The following is a 13,903-nucleotide window of genomic DNA, read 5'->3' as shown; positions in this document are numbered from 1 at the left end:
AATCATTTTTCAACATCGGGTTTTTATTAAATCGCTTTGAACAAAATCTTATCATAAATAGTAATTAGATAAAACGATTATTGTCGTGTTAGATATTTTACGATTATTTACCAAGAAATGAACGATAGAATGAACATTTTATATTATTAATTATTATTCTTTATCTCCATCAATGTGACGAACTCAAGAAATGACTGTGTAGAAATAAGTTTCTTGTAGCGATATATTATTTTATTAATACTATCGACCGTAGAAGGTACTTGATGGAATTTGAATTAAAATTCTAACGGATTTAAGTTTTTTACTAATCCATTTGAGTCGTTTTTTGAGACTTGGGTTTCGCCTTTCGGCATCTTCTGGCACTATGTACAGTGCAGGTACACTCACCAAAAAGCAAATACACACTGACAACGAATACTATCAACTCTAACTTATATTAACAAATCATTACAATAAAATAGGTAAAAACTGTATCATCTACCTATTATGTCAAAAATCACAATAAAAAATATAACAAACAAATTATGAATAGTTGAAATGTTTCTAAAAAACCCACATCTTATCAATAATAAATTAGGACACTCGACAAGCATATAATAAATCGTCAAATATCGTTATTTACGTTAAAATTGCAATAATGTATTGGTATGCATTATCTCTTATGTATAATCAAATATTTTCTATTATATTCAATAATACATAATATATAATGCACTTAAATATTACTTAAGTGCATTCAGGATTAAAATAATATGATACAGCAATAATTCGTAATGTAAATAATTATTATCATTTAAATAAATCTCAATATTTTGTTGCTACTGGGATTTTGTCATCGGTCATCGTCTATCGATTTATAAGCTAGCTACTATCTTTGATGACTTCATAATATTATATTATGTGTAAGTATGTTGATTACATGTCATTTACAGATTTTTATGTCATGTATTATGTAGCCGAGAGACATTAAAAATCGATGTAAATTTTTAAAGAGTGAAACATACAAATAACGCAGTAACACCATCTTCATTGATTATTTTAGACTTGTAATTCGTTTTATACCTACTAATACGCCATATCTTCGTGTCAGGGGCGGATCAAGTCAAGCGGAGTCCCTGAGCGGTAAAAATTTCGGGGCCAGCAAATTCAAGTTAGAAAAAAAAGTTTTATACATAGAAACTCTCATTAATTTATTAACATAAAATATATCAAAGGTAATATAAATAAAATAAAAAATACATATATTTTTTAAATAAATTTTGCAAATTCATAAATTATTTTGGCAGTGTCAATTCGGTTTAAAATTTCTTGGTCTATATAAAAAATGGCCATACTGTTTAATCTTTCTACTCCCATAGTACTTCTCGAATATTTCTTTACACGCTTTAAAACAGAAAACGATCTTTCACCTGACGCATTAAATAAGGGGATTGTTAAAAAAATCAATAATATTTCTACATTTGGGAATGTGCAAGACATTTCTTTGGCGGCTCGATAGATGTCTGGTGTGGTTTTAATAGTGTCCTTGTTTTCTTTAAGGAATATTAAAAAAATGGTGAAATTCATCTTCAAAAGCACAAACATCAATGTCCTCTTTGTAAATATGCATCAATTTTTTTATCGCGTTCTTTTTTTCTTTCAGTGATAGATTCCAATCAAAAAATATTCGAAAAGGCTTTATTACTATTTCATATGTTTGCGTTCTTTGCGATAGTTCTGCCTTGGTCTTATCACATATGACATAAAATGAATTTACTTTGAAATCTTCTCTAGTTGTAAATTCATGTCCGACTTCTTTGTTTTCATCAAAGAACATTTTTCTTTTTTGTTGTCTGCGAGTTTGTCCATATTCATCATTAAAGGATAATCTTGATAAATCAGTTGCCTCTTTTTCAACTTTTTCATATTCTTCTCGGAAATTATTGATGAAATTTTCTAATGACTTCAGTAGGATAGATCCTTTCAATAGTTCGCATTCCACTATTTAGTAGCGAGACCAAAATAAAGTAAACGATGAACTGCATCCACTCACAGAAATTGTCAAAAAAAATATTAGAAATTATCAAAATCCGTCTGTAAGACAATTCTTTAAAGACATTCCAAGATCTCGGGGGGCCTTGGTATTTTCGGACCGTAAGCGCCCGTTTAGTCGCTTACCGCTAGACCGCCCCTGCTTCATGTTGATATTTGGAAGTTAAAAAAAATCATTTTTTTCTGTGTGAAACTTCTGTGACATTTTGCACGGCCCTGTCATATTATACATTTCATTCGATGGAGTTATGTAAGAGAAAATATTGTACGAGTATCATCATTCATCATCATCTTTAAGACATTAAGGGGGCATGACCTATGGTTCATGCCGGACTGTTTGAAACAGGACTCATCGAGATAAAAGCGTTATTATATTATGTTATATTAAAATCAATTAAATTTCACCGATCTAATAACAACATATTATATTGTACCAATTGTTGCATGTTATACAATAACCATTTTCGCTTCTACGCCAAGTATAAGATGGTCCTACAGCGTTTTATTATGACATATTATAGTTTTAATGGGGGTTTGAGCAATCCATTGGATTCTTGCCGGTTTAAAAAAATAATGTATAATTAACTATTTTTTTTTATTCAACGAACAATTCACAAGATTTAAGAATGTAACATTATAATTATTGAACATACATAATTTTGAAACCACTTCTGAGAAAATATAATACTTATAACCAACAGAAATAATCTTTTTTTAAAAAAGTACGATACCCCGCAGGAATCTAACCTGTATCTCTCGGGTATCGCGCCCATGCACATATACCACTATGCTAAAAGCGTCATACTTACATAGACATAAGTGTTTTCAAAATTATGTATGTTTAATAATTATAATGTCACATTCTTAAATCTCGTGAATTATTCTTGAATAAAAAAATAGCTAATTAAAATTATTAGCAAGCTCAAGTAAGTTACAACAAAAAATCTTGGAGTGATCCGTGACGTCGGTTAGCAATTAAAGTAATACCTACTTTGATAATACAAAAGCCGATCGCCAATAGTAGCTCAATTTGGAAAACGCCTTTAGCATAGTGGTCTATGTGCATGGGCGCGATACCCGAGAGATGCAGGTTCGATTCCTGCGGGGGTGTCTTACTTTTTTTAAAAAACGATTTTTTCTATTGGTTACCTATAATATATTTTCTCATAAGTGTTTTAATAATTATGTATGTAAAATAATGTATAGTTTTTACTGAAACAATTTAAATTTACGAAAAATAAGTGAGAAATTAGCGATAAAACTGATACGAGAGTGTGAGAAATATACCCATATTCTAAACAATACAAATACAAATAGTTGTCAGGTACCTACATATCTTAAATCGACTCTTATCATTATTTTATAGATTTTTTTCAATATTATATGTATTAAAATATAACACTTTATGGTTAGGACGCTAATCGGAATTCAAATATATAGCATAATAATTATTGAACATACATTATTTTGAAAAACACTTCTAAGAAAATATATTATAACATAACCGATAGAAAAAATCTTTTTGAAAAAAGTAAGAAACCCGACAGGAATCGAACTTGCATCTTTTGAGTTTGAAGAGAAGAAAACCCAAGAGATTCAAGTTCTATTCCTACCGGGTGGGTTACCCTTTTCAAAAAGATTTTTTCTATTGGTTATAATATATTTTCTCAGAAGTGTTAAAAATTATGTATGCTCATTAATTATAATAGTACATTCTTAAATCTTGTGAATTATTCGTTGAATAAAAGAAATAGTTAATTATAGCATAATAACTGGCACAGCCATATATAATTAGGTGCCTTTATTATATCTTAAAATGACATTTAGGTACAAAAATACCATTATCGTTTAGGTGTTTTTAAGGTTCTGATTATAAAATAATTCTAGTTTATTACACAGAGATGATTCAGTTGATAATCATATTCTCCTAACAGAAACTATGGATTAATAATGCCTACCTAATGTAGGTTTGTAGACTTTTTTAATGTAATACTTAAGTATCTTTTTTTAAAAAGTATTTTATACTCTAACGTTTGTCATTTATTATAGTTCGAGCTCTTGCTTGACCTGAGTTCATTTAAAAAAAAAATGAATGAAAACGAATATGAAGTAAAGTTATTGATTGGTGAATATCTTGTCGTGGCAACATAATATTGTGCACTCTGCACACATACACAACTTGAACCGACATTTATTTACGTGTTAAAGTGTAGACAGCTGATGCCAGTGACGTCCCGTGGGGTAGGCAGATTGAGCGTCGCTTAAAGGCGGCAGTTACTCCAAGGGCGGCAAATCGAGGAGAATCATGTGGTACTTATATAAATAACTACATATCTAAACTTGGTAATAAAGAAAATATCTTTCCATTAAAAAAATCAGCTCACTGGTTGGAAACAAAATGTATTAATTAACATAAAAGGTTTAAGAGGACTGCATTTCTTTGTCAGGTTCGCGATGTCTAGTTTATTCTGTTTATTTAGATTTTAGTCTGTATCAAAGCATCGCTATCGATTTAAACCTTTGCGATTACAGGCTAAAATATCATTACAAATATTGCCAAGTTTTGTGACGTGGAAAGCGACACGGATCGCCCTTTATTCCTCAAGATGAAGCAAATTAATGTAAGTATCACAAAAATGACATGTAAGAAGCCACTAAGTTACCAGCGTCCAAAAAATCCTCACTTTTGAGGAAAATATTTTTGTAAATTTTAGTGGTACCTATATATTTTATTAGTAACGTATCCATACAACACTTTTCATAGATTTTGGAGTCATGAAAGATGATAAAAAATACTGTATAAAAATAGGGCGGTATTTTGGCGCTGCCTAGGGGCGGCATTTTGTTTAGGGACGTCACTGGCTGATGCTTTACTGGGTAGTAGTTTTTTTTTTATAAATAATCTATTAAATTTATCGGGTAGAAGTTTCACTCACGTGGAATACAAAACGTGCTATATAACAATCATATACATAATTATTTATTGAATGCAAAATGAGTGTGGTGGCAATTTTTTAAAATACATTATCGAATACATTATTACCTACAGGAGTTCATAATATTATTTTTGTACCTAGGTATTAATATGAGATGAAACGTATTTCTTATTGAAATTATTAATTAGAGATAGGTACTTTGTCATGTATTTATAATTATAACCATGTTTGTTTACAAATTTATTGTAAGTAAATAAAAATTCAATTTTCATCAATTTAATGATGAACGTTAAATAATGACGAAAATTCTCATAATATAAATCTTGACTTGTAGATAGTAGATAAGCTCATTTGATATTTTAATGTCGGATAAGTAGGACAATCATCAAAATACATCATAACAACAGATAATCTCATACCTACTGTTATTCACATAATAATAGTTCCTGTACTAGGGACGGCAGGTTATATAAAAGTATGGTGAGGCAGGCTGGTAATCAAGTTATGGTAGCACTTCAACGTGCGTCATATTGACGCTCAGTTTGCATTGGTAAGTCAACGTGAAAGGTTCATCTGATCTAGGTAATACTCAGTAAAAATGGTTGTGTGTATTGTACGACAACATCTTCTTGGCTACGCGAAGTTGTCGACTAAATGGGAGGAGCTTGTTACTTTATAATGGAAGTGTGGTTAAAAATGGGAGGAGCATGTTAGTTCACAGTTTTAACACGTAGCCAAAAAGATGTTGTCATAGAGTAGTGTGCAGTTCGATACTCTAGTTCAGTGTTTTCCATACTTACTGCTAGTACCTATCGCTTTTAAGACAGATTTTACTAGCATACCAATGCTTGCAGCATAATTTGAGAAACACTGTTCTACTTTAATAGGAAAACATTTGAAAAATAAGGGTTTCGAGCTCGAACAAAGTCGATGAACGTGTAAATTTATTACATTATAGGTACATAAAGAAATACGTAAGAAAATTCTTGAATGTGTCATACACTTGATAATTTCTTTCTATACGGGAATATTTCGGTAGCCTTAAGAACACAAAAATCATTGATTATTGATAAATATTATAAGGTTGGTACCATGTCAAAATACAAAACCGCTTACAGTACTAGTCGCGCCACCTGTCGGTTTTTCTAAGGACTTATTGACCCACCCTCGTATCACAGTGATAGACTTTTTTAAATTTCATATTGACACACATATTAAATTTGCTGACGACATCTGTCGTAGGTATAGGTATGTAGAAAAGTAGGAATGTATTATAATAAAAGGTTTAAAAAATATGCTACAGCGCGACATCTGTCTTTAATAAATTTGTCTAATTATTTGCTGTGAATAGTGATTTTTTTGTATGAACTTTATGTTACGTGACCTCAGAACATCTGGAGCCGTCTTTGCAAAACCGTAGGCGCTCATCATCATCATCATCAGACAGAGTTCGTCTATCCAACGGGTTTTAGTACGTCCCTTAAGTAACACTATATGCCGGAATTTGTCCAGCGGTTGTCCACTTGCCGAACGACCTATCCAAATCAATGCCATTTCATCTGCTTATTGATCTCTATCACATTGCTTATCCATTGGTTTATTTTATGGCATACGCATTATGGACCTTTCCATTAGGGATTGCAATACCGAATGAAAATGTTAATACCGGTTTTTCGGCATTTCTTATTGAATACCGGTATTTCTTAAACATTAAAAAACAGAAGTAGGTGCCAGAAATTTTTATTATTTAGCAAAAACCTACATACCTACATTTATTATGTTGACATTTAAGAATATAAATGTATTGATCATAATTATAGAACTAGTGATTTTTTATAAATAATTAAAATATAATGATAATTTTAACTAAAGCCCTCAAAAGTTCATCAAGTGCAAATAAGTCCGTCTGCAGCTACTTAAATTCAACGCTTGTACAGTAATTATAGAATAATTGAACATTTGTGTCACGGATGTTTTCTATTTCGAAATAATATTATGATTATTTGTAAAATATATTTGATGAAATTAGTTTTATTATTTTTTGACCTCTGTTAGATTCACTCAACATATTTAGCAGCACATAACTTATAATTCATTTTCAAAAACGTAAACGAATGTGCTTTCTTAATACCGAAAGTTTCGGTATTTTGAATTTTTTAAACCGGTATTTCGATATTGATAAATACTGGAATACCGGTTTTGAAATACCGGTATTGCAATCCCTACTTTCCATGGCACGTTGCTTTATTTGCAATTTTTGGATTTCTCCATTAAAAGTCTTTGTCAATATATTATTATTTTATATATTATGTTTTCTCCCTAAAGATGTAAGATTTTGTGATGTTGCTACACTTTTAGTGCTCATGATTTTGGTATGTTTTCTTGTAAAATTAGGGTATTATCTTCCGACCCTGTTAAATTTAACTTTTTCATTTACAAAAATTATGAATGTTGGTAATTTATATGAACAAAGAAAAACGGATGTCCTTATAATTCGATTAGTGTGTGTTACTGACCAAGTTAATAAAAGTTGTCAATTTCAAATCGATAACATTTGAGCCTTCTTCCGACATAGGTAAATCAATTTAGTGTTAATTCAATCTTTACTAGAAATTGTCGATAATTTAAATAAATCTTGTGCCCGAAATGAATAATCCGATATAGACTCTAATATTTAGTTTGATTGACGGCAAGTTCATATTATTTTTTTCCCGATATATTCATTGAAAACCGTTTGGTATACTAAGGATAGTAAATAAAATAGTTCCCTTAATAATAAATAAATATGGAATGGTTTAAAATACAAGAAAAAACAGAAGTTTGTGTTTCTATTGTTTACATAATGCCGTGTCTGCACTGGTAACATGTTGCTGGCAACCTCATTAAATTTTACGATAATTATCATAATTATCGTATAAATTTATTTTACATATTTTTTTACATATTAATTTACATATTTTATAGATAGAAGAATATTTTCTATCGATTATGGGTTGGCTTAGGCAGGGCTTAATGAATTTACAAAAAAAAATCAATGGCATCTCTGTTTTATGTATGCTTAATTCAACTAAAACAAATGAGTATGACTGAAAAAGGATGCACTTTTTTGATGGATCTTCCATAGCACACCTAAACTATTATGGTTTAGTTTAGGGCGTTTATGCAATGTTTAATTGAATTTTAAAAACTAACCAGCACTGTTTGCAAATTGTATTCTTAGTTAAATGAAAACAAATAAGTATGACTGACAAAGTTTATTGTGCACTATTTATATCGAATCCTAACAGTCTACCTCCACCCTTTGCCACTGATATCAACAACGTTTTCTAATGGTATTTTCCATATAATTTATTAACTCCAAAGATATAACAATCATTGCGCATGATAAAAACCCGATTAAAGAATATTATTCTTGTTGTTTTTATTTAATAAAACGCAATTTTTTATAGTACTATAGTGGAATAAGTACTATAAAAAATTGCGTTTTATTAAATAAAAACAACAATACAATGCAGTTCCACCATGAATTGACAGTTAACAAAATAAAAGAAATATTATTCTTATTAAAACTGAGTTAATTAATTTACTTTGAGGATTTTTATTATATTTTTTCAAAGCATGAAAAATAATAAGTACTTAATTGTAATTAACTAGATCATTAATGACAAAAAGACATTATAATGATGAGACTTACTGAAAATGGGGGACGATTGTAAGGAGACTTCGGCCGCCAGCGCTCCTCCGCAGATGCGGTCCGTACAGGCGGGAACTGCGGTCGGTGGTCTGCCAACGTTGGATGCGCACGGCACCAGCAGCCAATCTGCCGGGCAACTGTTCGGGGTGTTGCTGGAGCCGACCATTGCAGGAACTGCCAGATTCGAGTTCCCGGACAATGTGAAACTTCGTGAGCGATTGTTCGACGCTGAAAAGTTATCCGTTACCAAGCGTTAATCAATGCAATTATTTTGATAGATTTTAAGTTTTTGTTTATTCTCCAATTTTCAGTTATATGTTCGATGACATAGAGTCTGTCTTCTATAAGCTGGTGTGCGGTTTCCCCTTCGTTTCAGCATTCAGCACTACATTCCCTCTCGTTCCCTCCCATTGAAAACTTGCAACAGTCGAACACGATGGCACAATGCTCTTCGTCCATTAGGTCGTCTAGGTACATTACTGATTTTTTTCAAATTGGCTTATGTCGCACAAACAACTCTCTCCACCATCATTGTAATGAAGTGCCACAATGTAAACCCCAGTTTAATTAATAAGATTTTTTTTACTGAATTGCAAATATATAATATATGTTAAATGGATTAGATATTAGAGATTTTACGCCGTAATAGTAGGTAGGTACTGGAACAGTTTCTAAAAGTCTAGACCAGATAATTTTAATAGGTACAAAAGTGTTATTAAATATACACAACTTTTATAATATCAAAAATATATTTAAGAATAACATTATTAACTACATTCGTAATTGTATTAAAAAACTTATTTGTAATTAATAATTAGTTCGTACCTATAGTTAGACGATTTATTTTATTTTCTAATAATAATATAAAGTCTGATATTTTTCAACTGTTCTACAGTCAAATAACAATAAAATTATGATCAATCATAATTATTAATCTATGAAAATTGATAACAGTAACAGTTAGGATTATAAATTAATGGTTGTAGTTGGTGATACTATGATTATTATTCTTTTATCCATATTCTGACATCTGACATACTATACTTACCATTAGATATTATAATTATAATAAGTGTACTAGCTGCCCAGAATAACTCCTTAAGAAAGCAAATTATGGTGTGGTGTAAGATTTGTATTTGCTAATAAAAAATTAAATAATCGATATAGAAGAAATATGGTTTTAGGTAATACCTACTACATAAAAGTGGAAAAGGTACATGTAAAAACATTATTTGTAAATAAGTTAATAACGTATAGCTTGCCCATTTGACACGAATTTTGTTAGATGACAATTCATAGATACTGGCCAAAAACTGAATGAACATGTATCAGAAGTAAACAGACCAAATACAATATTTAAAATATTCTCAGGACACTCGAGTTGTTCTGACAGATTTCAAAATTCGTCGTAAAACAAAAATACGTTTTAAAAATTACACTTTCTGATATTTCAACAAATTTTCATATAAACATACCTAGTTTATATGCAAGTGACAGCTTGTTGTTTTTTTAATTTCATAAAATGAGTGGATAGCAGTGGCGAAGACTCCATACTAGGCGATTATTTAAAGCCTACCTTCTTAAGAAAAATATTTTTTAATTGCATATTGACATATTTATATACTTAATCACTTCATTATTTTATGTTATATAAAAATAATTTATTTTGCCAACGAGATCGCATATGTAGGAATGTATTACAGTATTACACAGTTTACAAAACAACTGCAAAGGTATTAAAAAAACCACAGCGCGCCGCGCCGTAAATTAAATAATAAATGCCGCGACTTCTCGACGTAAATAAATTTCCGATTATGTTTGGAATAATTCTGAATTTTTTTTGTATGGACTTTACGTCTCGTAACCTCAGCAAGTCTGCTGATTTGTACGAAATGAGGCAAGCTCCTTTCGCAGAGCCTAAAACATTCGCGCATAATATTGTTGTCACGACTGCGCACTTTGTCCAAAATCATTAATAATTAGATAATTAAAAAAATAATTTCAACGGCGTTTAATCGAATATTAATAAATAAGTAAGTATAGATTGTTTTTAAAAATAAAAATAAATTTTATCTAATGATTTTCTATGGGTATACATGTTTTGAAAAATACGTAATTTAAACACATCGCTCATTTTTATGTCGTCAATGAGTTTTTGAAGTTTCATTGAATTAGTGTGTCGTTATCATTTATTAGTGTGTGCCTATTCATTAGTAGTAAATATCGTACTATTCTCGTAAGTATACCTGACAAGTGTGCTCTTTTTATCATATCTCCACAGCCTACCTCTTTCCAAAAGTCACCCTTCGCCACTGGTGGATAGTATGTAATCGACTTGTATTTTTGTTTAAATCTTATAACTATCAAAAAAAAAGTTTTTTTTAATTTGGAATGGTTTCATATATCAAAATCTATTACAATGATAGTAGTGTAAATACTTATGGAACAAACAAAATGATCAAAATAATGATTCATAGGATGCGAGTACAGTTGGGTATTTCCCGAGAAAATATCAATTTCGAAATTCGGGATGAACTTCCCGAAATGGTGAAATTTTGAATTCTCGAGATTCGGGATTTTCAGAAAAGAGTTCTCAAAAATTATCCAGATATTGAGAAGAATTTAAAAAAATTGTAAAAGTGTTACAATCAGTGTAAAAACAGACCAATTTCAAAAAAATATGATTTTTTTTTTAAATAAAAAGACAAACAAATATTCGTAGAAGTAGGAAAACAAAACATTACTTATTAAAATAGAATTTCAATAAATACATACTGTCAATGGCTGCGTCTGACAATCGCTCACCTACGCTTTTGAGACACAAAATTCCCTGATGTTGAAAAATTGCGCTCATTTTGATTCGACGTTGGCTTAATTATTGTGTTGAACTAAAATCACACGATCGCACACTCGTACACACTCAAAATCAAATTTTGTTAATTTATTTCAATTAAAAAAAAATCGTTTTTTTAATTCATATTGATAATAAAGAAATCCCGAATCCCGGGAAAAGATTCTTGAGATCCGGGATTTTTCGAATTGTTAAAAATTTAAATTCTCGAGATTCGGGATGGAAAATCTCAAAAATTTCTCGAGAATTCCCGTCGGGAAATTCCCGAAACCCAACTCTAGATGCGAGTAATGGCAAACATGACACCGAACGGTTTTTAACATTATACGTGAAAATAGGAGTTGTGAATCTAAAATCACTAGGCGAATATATTATATGAAAACATCTTCCATGTTTACGGAAGACAGAGATTGAAATGGCTACAACTTAACTATATATTATATCGAAAGACTATATTATGATCCCTACAGTCTTCTCCATAATATATTATAACTGTTAATGGTGGAGAAACATGGTCAGTAAAAGCAAGTGACAAATAACTGATAGATTCTTTTTTTGAATTGGTGCTGGAAAAAGTTGATCTGAGTTCCACGAAGTTAATGGTACTAACGTTTGTATCCTGAAGTAGTTATAATATATTTAGGATATACTCAGCCCTCGAAATAGAAAATTTTACGAACTGGAGCGTTTGATAATTTTACGAAATATTAACATAGTTATTTAATTTCATATGTATTTCATGAACATAAGTGTGTTAGATTTTTGTTATATGGCCTATCTCGCTCAGACGGTCAAGTCAATTATTGTTCAACGAGACGGAGCGATAGTTTTGATGATTTTATTAACCGGAACGGCGCTCTGGTGCATTCCGGTCCATTGTGAGCCTATATACGAAGATATACTGTTTATTTGGCTATAATGCTGGAATGATCGCTAAAATCAGGGGAAATTTTTTCGTCACAAAAAAAACCACCATCGGATCCCGACTTGCTGAAATGACCAAATGAAAGACGCCTATTTACAAAAATGGTCGTCAGAGATGCAGAGTGCATGCCGGATGATTATTGAGACTTCCCAATTAATATAATAACATTAAGAGCATACATAAATGAAACGGCAAATAATTTTCAACAATAGGTGGGACGAAATTTTGCACTCGTCGCCAATCGGCGAGCGGATGTCGAGGTGTGAGCACATCAATTTGTTTTGTGATGGCGTCGGAGCAATATATTCTTATATCGTGTAAAGATGACTAAAAAACGTTATGCATGTGCCTATTTGAAAAAGAAAACTTGTCAATGAATATATTATTATTATTACTAATATAACAATAAACATAACACTAAATGGAGGCATGTTGAATTTTTTTGACAAATTATGTTTCGTCCGGCACGCGTCATTTGCACAATCCGCGCGTCGCATAGTTAAGATCTTTTTAGACCATGCCTCAGCTGAGGTATTATAGCCTTAACTCAAAACTGCGTGTTTTTGCAGATGCAGTGAAAGCATTCATATTATTACCTACCTATGTCATTTGGGAGCATTGTTACTAATGAGTTTTTTGTAGTATATATGATTGTTTTATTGATATAATGAATAAATCAATAATCATCTGTCTACGTCATTCATTATTCATGGTCAAAGATTGTCTGATTGGATATAAGGAAAAGTTTGATTAAAAAAAATAGTAGGTCTATTACGATTTACTATAACAGATAGGAGAGATAAAATAATTAATCTAGGGATTGGCTCTTGTATTCATATGTAGGTACCTACTTGCTCACCTGATTATTTTCCTCATTTTTATTTGTTTTTGTAAATCTTTAACATAAAAAAATAAACGCCTTATATTTAAAAAATGATACGTCCACATGTGGTCAAAAGCCAGTATTGCCGCTTTACGCAGTATACGCGGTCCAAGAAATTATAGTATTTCGGAAAAAAATTGTAGTAGGTACGTTATGTCATATGTTGAAAATAAACCTATAGGTTTTTTGCTTCAATTCACCAAAAACAATAACGGAGAAATTGAGAAATTCCGCTCTTTTTTATTTAGGTACCTCTTCCTACAGGTTCTCCAAATTTTCTTATATTGTGAAATTATAGTACTTTGAATCGATTATTTATATAGGACGGAAATATCGAAATTTTACTACTTTTTGCGTATTTTGCCGATATTCAAAATTATAGTATTTTGGGCGTAATTTCCTCTTTTATATCGTACATAGTACACAGACGAAAATTATAGTACGGTTCGCAACACTGTCAAAACCTAACAAAAAATACGTTGATATTCGATGTGTGATTTCACGCAATATGTCAAGTCATTTAATTTTAAACTAAAAAAAAACTTTTATTATTTCAATCTTTAAAAATACAGTGAAATTTAAA

At 30.8% G+C, this 13,903-nt stretch overlaps 1 protein-coding gene across 1 annotated transcript in view; it reads right to left on the bottom strand.

The window, feature by feature from the left end:
- LOC147079959 (uncharacterized) overlaps positions 1-13,903 on the bottom strand; it is a 55,704-nt gene that overhangs the window by 9,304 nt on the left and 32,497 nt on the right. Inside the window, exon 7 of the mRNA XM_085946009.1 lies at positions 8,662-8,889. Coding sequence (XP_085802135.1) covers positions 8,662-8,889 — 228 coding nt within the window. The remainder of the gene's footprint in view (positions 1-8,661; positions 8,890-13,903) is intronic.

The sequence above is a fragment of the Rhyacophila brunnea genome, unplaced genomic scaffold (genome assembly GCF_057557595.1).
Source record: "Rhyacophila brunnea isolate RB1 unplaced genomic scaffold, BYU_Rbru_1.0 scaffold_1, whole genome shotgun sequence".
NCBI lineage: Eukaryota > Metazoa > Arthropoda > Insecta > Trichoptera > Rhyacophilidae > Rhyacophila > Rhyacophila brunnea.
The sequence above is the reverse complement of the archived record's forward strand: the minus strand, read 5'-3'. Positions and strand labels throughout refer to the sequence as shown.